General features: G+C 39.2%; 1 protein-coding gene across 1 annotated transcript in view; it reads right to left on the bottom strand.

Moving 5' to 3' along the window:
- LOC124171236 (sialin-like) overlaps nt 1–12,052 on the bottom strand; it is a 229,792-nt gene that overhangs the window by 172,119 nt on the left and 45,621 nt on the right. The window contains exons 3-4 of the mRNA XM_046550379.1: nt 2,018–2,254; nt 1,615–1,890 (exon numbers count right to left, since the gene is read on the bottom strand). Coding sequence (XP_046406335.1) covers nt 1,615–1,890; nt 2,018–2,254 — 513 coding nt within the window. The remainder of the gene's footprint in view (nt 1–1,614; nt 1,891–2,017; nt 2,255–12,052) is intronic.

Below are 12,052 nucleotides of genomic sequence, written 5' to 3'. Positions count from 1 at the left end.
TGATACGTCACGAAGGAGACCGATAAATACTCTCCCATTCATATCGGCCATACGGCTGCGAAGATAAACCTCAGTTGCCCTTCAAAAGAGGGATCATAAGCCAAGCATGATCTTCATATTTTAAACCCGAGATCCAAAAAACAAATTCGTCGAGAACACTCAAGTGCATGCGAGACCGATAGCCGTCACAGAAATATCCATTCAATAATCCTTATAAAAATGGCAAAAACGGAATTTATTTAGGTCCGTTAAAACGAAACTTTCATGCTAAGGCAAAACTTGCCAACGGTTAGGAATTCCTAGAGCAAATCCATTCTAGGTTAGAATATTGGAAAAATAAAATCATGCAATGATATAGACTGTGACGCCAAAAACAAACGAGAGACGCCCTTTTATTAATCGAGACACAGCTGCTATTCTTAATAGTGCGGGGAAAGATTGGCATTTTTAATTTCTCTATTTTCCAGTCTACATCGTTTATTTCCTTCTCATGATCACGTCTACCATGGCACGACTGTACACGAAGGATATACTTCTTGTCAGAAAAAATCGCCTCCGAATTTATTGAGCAAATTTAGCCAATACTTTGCACTACGCTCCTATAAAGATTCCCATCCTAACCCGCCTAAGTAAATCTGGATTTACTTCTAACCGCCAACTGGTCTCCTCATACGCAATACATGCAGTTATTTTACAACGGTATTCGGATAATAATGAGTATAACCAGTGGCGCCGACTCCATGGGGCCTGAGGGGGCCCGAGCCCCCTCAAAGATTCGTTTGGGGGGGCGGAGCCCCCTCAATAATTCAAGAAAATAATTAAGTTATATTATGCTTTGTGAAATCACAAAAATATTTTGGTAATTTTTTTCTCCCATGTTTGACGATAGTTACCTTTTAAAATAAATTCAACAATGTGTTAAAACAAATAATTATAAGGTTAAGCAGGTTAACTGAATCAGGTGGTGTGAATCATGATAGCTTTTCGGTGCTGCGACACACTTTGAATTTAACCTCTTCCCGGGGAAAGACCTCCGATATGGGCCCCCCCAATATTTTTCATAGGTCGGCGCCCCTGAGTATAACTAAATGAATAATTAAAAGCAGTTCTTTGATACATCTTACCAGGTAAAATAAATATATGGCGGGTTTCAGTGGCAGGGATCTCGGTATAACTTTTGCCGTACCACTATGGCAATGGGTCAAAATGGTAAGTTTTCTAAGCATTGCAATACATCTCACTTACGGCAAGTTACGGGCTGTCTCTAAAATTTTAAACAGAAATACCCTTGGCAAGTGGCTTCAAACCAGATGAAAAATTGAAGTACACGCATAAAACGTAGTGAAAGTCGTGTGCCACACAAACACGGGAAGGCTCGTGTTCCTTCCGTCACATGCGCGTCCTCTAAAAAAATCACGAGTAGTTGATGGCGGCCGCGTCACCACCGATCCTACGACACGAGCGAGATGTCGTCAACGATGCAATGAACTTGGCGTCAGGCGTCCCACTTTCTCCCGCCACTGCGACGCACGGAATGTGCTGCCTGTCCGCCTGGCGGCGTAAATAAATACAACGCCGCGGGAGGGGAAGCGGAGGGGAGTGACAAAAACATACCTTGTAAACGGGATAATAGTCGTCCTCCTCCCCTCTTTCCGGCTGGGCCAAACCGCTGCCGCTGCCCTCCACGAAATCCACCGCGGGCAGCTCAGTCAAGTTGTGCTCCTCGCAGAAGAGAGGCACGAAGCCAACTTTGGACACGTAGTCTGTGTAGTCGTCGGCCGAGAACTTGATGACAGCGGCTGCTATCTCGTACTGGATGAAGCCGGCGAGCGCGAACGCCACTGCCAACAGCACGGTCAGAACTAGTCCAGCTGCCATCTCTAACCTCGTCTGCGAAATAGATCAAGGACGAGGGATTCGCACGATTAAAATAGACAGATCATCGCGGCTCCGCTCTAGGGATTCGGACGGGATCCCACTGCATGCGATCTCTCTCACCCATTGACTGGAGACGCACGTGGTAGGCAGAGTGAAGAGCGTTTCTCGATGGCGTCGCGATCAGCACTCGAAGCGAGCGTGGTGATCGGCCACGACGCGTTGCCAAGAACGCCGCGGCGCGGGTGGGGACCGAAAACGGCGGCAGAGGCTCGTGCTGCGAGGAGCGAGCCTTGACTGGGTCCCGAGTTGCCTCTCTCTCACCGTGCGGACGTAGCGCAGTGAGGCTTGGCAGGGCAGACAAGGAGGTTGGGACACACTGGAGAGGGCATCACCGGTTCCGAGCGTGGAGCGCAGTGTGCCAGGAATTGGGGTCCTTGGGTAGGATTAGCAAATTCTAATTTGACCAAAACATGGACAATCCCATTAGGGTCAATGCTTACTATTTGGTGAAATTTTTTGTCATCACTCATTAACACATCAAAATGAAACATGGAACGCACAATGTAAATCTTTTTTCTTACTTCATCGGTAAGCTTCGCGTAGTTATAACTCGAACATCTTTTTATTGGGAAAAATTATTATCAATCACAAGGATTAAGCTCTACTACCAACTCTGCGGAAAATAAATTTTTATTGGTGTAAACTAGTCATTTCCCTGCACTGAAACTGGTATTTAATTGAATTATAGCCAACGGAAATCTAAAAGTTACAGTACTAAAGTACATTTCCAAGAATTATATATATTTCCTACCAGTAAAGTGGCTAACAGACACGGAGTTTATGCATTAATAGAAGTATCGCGAATGATGAGAAAAATCTGATGACAATCACTAGCGAAATGCTATTAATTGTGGTAGCAATTTTCACTTAATGTAGTGCATTTTCAGAACAAAACTAAGTCATCTCAAAATATCAGTCGGGGATTAGGTCCAAAAAATTCGTCAAACCAAGACGGCGAAACTTAAACCACCCCAAAAACTCGGAAACACCGCCTTCAAATAATCCATCCTCCTTGCAGATGCAGGGAGCAGATGAAAAAAATGATTCACTCAAGCAATTGGAATGGCATCCATCCACGAGATGGCCGCTTGCTTCGACGGCAAATGGGTCACAGTTCGCTCCCCTTCATTGGGCATTCTGGAGCTACGTAAAAAAACGACCGTGAAGGCTCCGCTGGCCAGTAATGAGAACGGCTGCCAAGAGGATTGAAAGGAGGGGCGTGAAGTGGCCTACCCTCGTCCTTGTGTGGTAATACCTAAATAATTGAAAGGAAATTGAGTGCGAATGCCTCGTTGACGTTCACGCTGAAGCATTCTCACTCATATGCGGCGTAAGTCTATCTTTGAGGGGTAAGATAGATGTACGATTAAGTTAAGTTATTTTAAATCAAGGCAAATCATGTTATTTTATATTCAGTAAAAATTTGAAATTTAGAAAATTAGGAAGATTAATTAGGAAATCTAAAAAATAGGTAGATAAAAACGAAGTGATTTTATAACTACAAGGGACAGAAGGTAGACAGATTAAAAGCTAAAAAAAACGGGGCAGTCGTGGGACTGGCCGACAGAAGTGAAAACTGAAATCATTATTATCCATTTATTTTTTATATAGATTTAATATTATTAAAGAACTAATTTTTCCAGTAATACTCATTTTTCAACAAAAGTTTAAATTATTTTTTCAGCAAACTGTTTATTATTAAATAAATATAAAAAATACGATGTGTATGAATAGAAAGTAACATCATTTATATATTAAAATATAATACACTTTTATTTCTATTATTTAATATGCTTTAAACCTATAATTGTTCACTATGCACATAAAAGAAACTGCCTTAAATTGTACTGACCTGTATTTTTATAGCTTGTACACTCTTCTGCACGTTCATGCACGAGCTCTTTATATTTAATGAACTTATACAATATACACTATAGATTTTTATTTCCAATTTTAATGCTTTTAAAACAAAAAGACTTTAACAGTCTATATATTAATCTCTATTAACAGTCTACAAAATAATGCGCACTGTATAGAAAAAGTACATATGTACAGTATAGAACCAGAAGCAGACAAATGCCAGTATTCAGTATGTAAAAGTATAGCGGTGACGCAACCTATACCATTGTATACACTATACACACTATATTTATGTATATCTCGCTGTAGCGATCGCGGTTTCGGGTCGGTGACGCTCACGCGAATTATATGCTTTTTCCCCATCCCGCTAAAGTGCTTAACGCCGCTAAAGAAGCTTTCACTTCAAAAATTTCTTAGATGGTGGGTGCCCTTTCCACCTACCCCCTTGTACATGCGACCCTTTCGCTCATGTATTTTCATTTCCATCACTACCACATATAAAAACAAAAAATATATTAATTTGCACAATAAAAATTTCTGGAATTGGAATATAAGAACTTATTCGTATCAATAATCATCAGTAACAACTTCAGCCGTTAAGAAAGCAGGATCTCTTTATTATATTTGTTCTGAAATTGCTTTCAAAGCAGCTGACACCCTAGGAAATGAGAAAGTGGAAACGCTGTACGATTTTTTGCATCAACTGAACAAAAAAGCGATTTGGTTTCACGATGATTTTTGTCCTAAAAAGGAAAACAAAATTTTACGACACCCAAGAGATTTCACCCTTGGCGAGAAGTTGATGATAGTGAGAATAACAATATAATTATCAGGGGGGTTAGCAAAACCTCCGCGGTTATCGCTTGTGCTTTACTAGGCGATAGCAATTATATGACACCGCGCTGGAATCTCATGGGAACGAGTCTAAAGCGAGAGCGTCCCAGGAGTTCCACCCATTTTTTACTTCCCTACGAAAAGAATTTCTCACTAAACAGCATTTATGAGAAATTGCTAATAGGCTATGAGCCAAGCAAACAGGAACAATTACACAGCACAAACGGCCTAAACCGATTTCTCAAGCGTAAATAACAGCATGCCATTGAAGTCGACATTGACTGAGAATCGTGAATGGCACGAGAACTTTCAAAGGAACTGCACGCATTTGTGCTGAGTCTACTGCAAACATCCGCTTGAAAAATAAATTTTAGAGACGCAGTTATATTTTTCACAGGCATGCCGACATTTCGTTTCATAATTAATCCAACGAATTGAGGCGAGAAATAGTGAAATTTCGACGTATCAAAATAAAAAATACTTGCACTTTTCCGCAATTATTTTAACGTGTACGACTTATTTCGGCTCACATCTTCGTCTTGTACCATCTCCTTCATCTCATATCTCGTACAAGGCAATAATTGAAGGCGGTCGAGCAAAACATTACTATGCCAATTATTTCGAAATATAAAAGGCTTTTATATCAGCGATTAAACACCAGTTAAATTCCGACAGAAGTTTTTGTCACTTCGGGATGTTTTCGAGGTTGAAAAAATAAATTGGTCAGACTTAGTCACATGCGTAAAAAATTACTAACTTGCAGACTTATAAAAACGATTTTTAAACGCACCCACCAAGTTCCCCCTAGCCTTATGAATTTACTATCTTTCTAATATAGAAGAGTGCCTTCTCGTTACCACAGATGCTACTTTTTAAGACGTAGGGGCCATATTTCACCGTTGAGAATATAGGGGAGAGTTGCAAGATATTTGAAAAATATAATACTCTCTGAATCGCAGTGTTGGTGAGAATGTCCCACCAATAATGCCACCTTGCCCAAGCACGATGGGCACTTATGTTAGGTACCTTAATTATGCATTTAATGTATGACAGAAAAAGGTAATAAAACCACGTTTACTGTATCAACAGCCGTAAAATCAATTATTTTTATTTCACAATAATTTTTAACACGGAATAAATGGTCCCATGTCTACATTTTATTCAACAGCCTTCATGATAGATAGATAAGATTCGCCTTTCCATTGAAATTACGAAATAACTATTTTTAAATTCAAAGTGATACGTAGGAATTAAAATGCTACAGAGGTAAAATACAAACTTATATCATCTTTACAGATTGGACGTCTGTATGTACGGCGACCCTAGTCGCAATATTTTTTACTTCACATTCCTATCACTACACTATCCCTCAAAATATAATATTCAGGACTTTAGTGCCTGTTTTATTAAACAAATGAATCGTATAAAAGTAAAGACCATGAATATCCGGGAAAACTCGCTGAATCTGTGAGTTTCTCACTAGCAACTCATTGAAGTCAACACATTTGCTAAAACTAGCAGTAGTGAGACAGCAGAACGCGCAAAAATGTCATGTGAGCTCGAGGAATTATACAGTTGATGGTACACTTCGCCCGACATTTTCAGCGAGAAGTTTTGATTTTTATCTCGTATATCTTCTTCTGACAACGTGAATTTATATTTCGCCAAGCGTAATCATATCTACACGGGCATTCGAAAATATGCCCTGAAATTTTCATGCATAGCAGAGACATGATGCCTCAGTCGATCTGCGATAAAATAATTGGGGGTCATCTGCCTTTTTGCGCTGCTAACAGGATTTGAAAATCGAGATATTCAGCCTCAAATTACATTGCTCATATGGTGGAATATAGTCGTCCCTCTTTTCAGCATTTTATTTCTTAAGATTTTTCCCGAAAAGGCTTCCTCAAAAACAACTAAATGGTGATCAAATAATCAACCAATACAACCTTTTTTCAGGTTATCTTATGGGCCATTTAATGCAGATATTTATCAAAGAAAAGCGATGATGATCCGTTTTGCAGCCGCCATATTGAAACAAACTTGGCAACTATGCTCGCGGAGTAAACAAAAACATTGGCTATCTTGCTGCTGTCGAGTTTATCTTTCCAATGAAAGCAGTACTTCGAAGCGCAGGTTCTACCTTAAGGTGTTTTTTCTAGGGCCACGGCACAGGTCATAGAGGTCATCACTCTGTGGTACAGGTAGTGCTGATTTGGGCGTGGTAGAACGGTAGAACCTCCGAAGTGTCGCTAATCCGCAACCCTCTCCTCCAGTTGCTTACCCTCGCTGGCCTCTCTCCTCGACCCTATGAGCTGGGGGCTCCCTCCAGAAAACTGACCACTTTGACTGAAATTTTAACTTTTACGACAACAAAATAAAACAAAATACGATTGCTTGCTTCGTGTTTGCGACAGTTGTACGATCAAGTCGTCTTTGAACTGTTCCTAAGATAAAAATCAATGGCTTTGCTACCTTTACTAAAAAGGTGGCTGCGGACCGCCGGAAATGGCAACAGAACTTTGGAATGGGTACGTTATCGGGCTATTCGAGTGTTCCGAGCATGATTTGGCCGTCTCGACCTGTTCGTTTCCATGCCGAGGCTTCAGTTACTTTATCGGAGCAGCTGAGTGACTGGCGCAGATTTGAAAAGAAAGCTCTGAGCTTCGTTGAGTGATTAATTAGGGCCGATAAAATGTTCACTGGTTTTTAACGGGCGTCTTAAAAGTGATATGCTAAGATTCACGAAATTCTGGCCTCTGGGAGTGGCTTGCGGTACTGTAAATTGTATCCCTAACCCTATCCCTCTCCTCGTGTCAGTTAAGTAAATGTTGTCATAAGACATAGTGCTTTCATATGTTAGCAGGCGGTGTGAGCTCCCGCCAAGTATTCATCACTCAATGCACCATGAACTTCACAAGGGATAGACGTTCAAAGAAAGCTAAAAGTTTTAAGGATGTTAAGTAATAAAAGACTTTACCGGTTGTATATTACCAAGTTACGATGGCGAAGGTAAATAATGGAAAAGGACGAGTTAACCCACGCATGAAAATAAAAGAAAAAGATTCACCTGATAGTCCTACCACTACCCACATAATAGCCACTTTTTCGGTATAAAACTGCATCATCTGCGAAAATTCCATTCTTACTCGAACCAAAACATGTACCTAAAATCCTGTAAGCCATCTACGGAGGTGTTAGACAAGAGGTGAACCATCACCAATATGCACCACAGGATTCTCATTTACTTCCACGAAAATGCACTACGCAGCATGTACGCTATAGATGACACATAAGCTATGGCAGTGGCGTAGCTAGGATTATGCTTTGGGGGGATGGGATGGCCAGGGGTGGCGAGGGGGGGGGGAGGAGGAAGGGGTAAATGGCAAATTTTTGAAAAATGACATGCTTGGAATAACATTTTTACATAATTTTGGCAAAACAGAATTAACTTTAAGCAGATGCACTTATTTTCATGTCATAACTAGACAGTATGTTTAAATGATTGGCTGCTTTCAGGTTCACTCCCGCGTCTGTTCATCTCAGGCGACGACATGTTTCGCAAACGTTGCTGTTTGCTTCTTCAGGTCCGAAGTGAAGAAGCAAAGTGCAACGTTTGCGAAGCATATCGCCGCCTGAGATGAACAGACGCTGGAGAGAATCTGAAAGCAGCCAATCATCGACACCTCTCCGCGGAAGCCTTCTTTCTGATATCTTTGAATATTTTTATTAATTTCTCTGAGGCTTTGGGGGGGGGGAGGAATTCTATCCACTCATCCCCCTCATAGTCACGTCATTGAGCAATGGGATTTATCTATATCCCACTCATGGAGGCAATATTCCTATGAAGCTACAACAGGAGTTGGAGTCTAGTGCAACTCTTTGCACGCGGTCGCACAGAAAACTTCTAAAAGATCCAGGAAATGACATCATCATCGATGCCGTAAGATTTTAGTTTTGTTAGTAACTTTTTTTGTGGCAGTTCCTCAAGTGCTTTCTTGTAATCAAGAAAAACTGCGTCGACACAGCAATGTACGTACACAGGCCAAGAAGAGCATTTGGTGTACGCTTAAAATGGTAAGTTTCCCGCACGCTTGCTGTGCGTTTCGCGTACGCTTCCTGTATGGCAGGAGTGAGAAAAGTGTACGTTAGAATTTTCGGCTAGGTAGGTTGAAATATTTCCACGTCAATTTTTGATGAGTACTTCTTGAAATGAGTAGTCAACTAAATGCAGATTTCCGCTCCATATTGTCTTGAAATTATATTAGAAATTCCGTACATTCATAGAGAACTCATAGGCATAATTTTCTAAGCTTACGAAATTTTCGGATTGAGGCTGGAATATAGTTGTACTATAAACAAAACACTTATAATACATTTTTGGGTATTTGGAAAATGATTGCAGTAGGTAATTGAGGTCAAATCACACTAGATACATGAAATGATGTCGGCTCTAATACCTGGAAAATGTATCACCTTAGAAGTAGAAGGATTGAAGTATACACATTTTTAAATACTATGCTTTTTAACTTCAATCGACGTGACTACTGTGGCAAAATATGTTTTTAAACATTTAGGAAACTTAATAAAGATGTATAAAACATCAAGAGAGCAACCCTCAAATACCTGCAATTTATCAAGAAACTTAAACGCAGCTCTATCTTGGATAAGGATCGCCATTAATAAGAGTTTTATATCTTTGTATCTCAATAAGAAATCGTTTCGCTCTTGGCGTACGCAATGTGCAGCTCAGTATTTTTAAACCAACTTCATTTGAGCTTTAAAATACACTAACTCGAGAAAAATCATACAAACCTGCGCAATATTACCGTACTTTGGTGATAACTGCTTTATGAACGCGAAATTCCACGCACTCTACTAAAATTACTGACAATTTTATAAAAAAAATTATACTCTGAAATTCGGAGAGTGAATAAATAACAGGCGGAAAACTGCTTGCGAAAAAAAATGTCCAACACTTAGAAAGTCCCCGGAGGACATGTAAATGCTTGACCCGTACACAGTAAAAATAATATACTTTTTTGTGGAAAATTCAAGACCTTGCATTTACAATCATGTCAAAATGACTTATTCTACGATCTGATGAACTGATTACCCATAGCCACTTAAAAATCGACAAGTGGGAATCGTAATCGACTAAGTGGCTCTAAGTTCTGCCTTTACCTTTCTCTGTCGAACCACGATGAACTCGACCGAGAGAAGGGTGACATTGTGGGCAATACGAGGCATTTGAAGCGAATAGTTTTGGGTACTCACGTGGGGCTGTGCGACGCAATCAGGAAGGTTCAATTTGGCAGTACTATGAACTGGGAAATTGGCTATGCACACCATTATTTGAATTTTATCGCGTACGAAATTCCGAATCCATTCACGCAATACCATCCTTTGTAACTGGCAACATTTTTTGCGAGGATTAAATGGCCAAATACGTTCTGTATTATACAGACTGTCCCAAGGGCCGTGTGTCATTTTTGACCTCTAATTTTAATAACTTTGCTTCGAGCAATATTCATGAAAATTGGCATAATTATGGGGAAAGGTCCTAAGTTTTGTTGATTGTAAGCAACATTTTACAACTTTGACTTTTTGACCCAATAGTTAATAATAAATCTAGAAATAATCTTAAACCATGGGTGACGAAGAGATTAGTGAAAAAAATTGAAAGAAAAAATATCTGTTGAAGAAACTTAGACGGCATTCATACAATGACAGTTTAAGCAAGGAATTTGTTAAATGTAGAAATGAATTAAGAAATGAACTTAGAGTAGCTTCTAGCAATTATTACTTACATAAAGTTCATCAAGTTACCGGTAATGTCAAAGCTCAGTGGAATGTATTCAAAGAGCAAACTGGTCAGTCACCACGAGGTTCACAATCAATTTCTTTAGAAATACAAGGTGGAATTATTACTGATCCTATTCTACTAGCTCGTTCATTTAGTGACTTTTCCACTGATGCACCAGATAATAACCAACATAGTTACTCCAAAGGTATAAATAATATAGTGAAGGAATACTGTGGATATTCATTCGTTAATTCCATGTATATTGAGCCGGTACTTCCAGATGAGATAATTAAGCTAGTGAAATCCCTTCCCTCGAATAAATCACCTGGCTTTGATGAAATCACGAGCAAACTTTTAAAATTAATCTTTTAATAATTAAACTTTTAAAAAAAATTTGATGAGTTAGCGCCTATTCTGGCGTATATTTATAATTTAAGTAATACAAACGGTGTTTTTCCAGGAGTTCAAAAAAAAGCAGTAATCAAACCCCTTTATAAATAGGGTGACAGGTTATTGATACAGAATTATAGGCCTATTTCACTGCTGTCAATATTTTCTAAAATACTGGAAAAGCTTGTTAAGAACAGGTTGCTCAAATTTCTAGAAAAAAATCACCAATCAGTAAAAACCAATTTGGATTTTTATGTGGAAAGGGAACGGAGGACGCTTTAGAGAAATACTTGACTCATATTTATGAATCTATCAATAGAAACAAACGTACTGCTAGTCTGTTTATTGACATTACCAAAGCTTTTGATACAAATGAACATGGCATTTTAATGTATAAGCTTCATAGAGCTGGTATTCGAGGAACTCCACTAAAATGGTTCAAGAGCTATCTTTGTACATGAATGCAGTGTGTAAAAATTGATAATGTATATAGTGATTATAAAGTGACAACAAGTGGGGTTCCCCAATGATCAGTCTTGGGACCTATTCTTTTCCTAATTTATATCAATGAATTACGTAATCTTGAAGTTAAAGGGCACATCACTGCTTTTGCTGATGATATTGCCTTAAGTTACGATAGTGAAAATTGGGACATTGTAAAAAATAATATGCATTTGACTTGGTTAATCTCAGGAATTGGTTAGACGCAAATAAATTAAGAATGAGTGTCATTAAACCTAAATACATTTGCTACAATATTTGTAACAGGTATATAATTGACTGGTATTTGTACTACCACTCAAAGGATTATCTCATGAATGAGTGTTGGGATTGTTTGCCCTTAGAGCGGGTGTCTAGTTTCAAGTATCTTGGAATAACCCTGGATGAGTGTTTAAAATGGCGTCAACATGTTGAAAATGTTACAAATAGTATGAGGCAAACTATATCTAATTTTTATTTCATCCGTAACAAATGCCCAACATATTTTTTTTTACTCATTTATAACGCTCTAGTAAATACCAGGCTAAACAACGGTATATTCAGCTGGGGTGCAGCTTATAAAAATTCTATGAGATCCATTGTTGTACGGCAAAAAGGTTTCATCATCACTGGTCAACAATACTAGGATTGGTTTGACGCAGCTCTCCACTCAATTCTCCCATCAGCTAATCTTTCACACCTACGTATTTCTTCTCTTTCACATCTCTCTTTACTTGTTCCATA

Source organism: Ischnura elegans, chromosome X, assembly GCF_921293095.1.
Source record: "Ischnura elegans chromosome X, ioIscEleg1.1, whole genome shotgun sequence".
NCBI classification, from domain to species: domain Eukaryota; kingdom Metazoa; phylum Arthropoda; class Insecta; order Odonata; family Coenagrionidae; genus Ischnura; species Ischnura elegans.
Note: the sequence above shows the minus strand (reverse complement) of the source record. Positions and strands in the feature narration are given on the sequence as shown.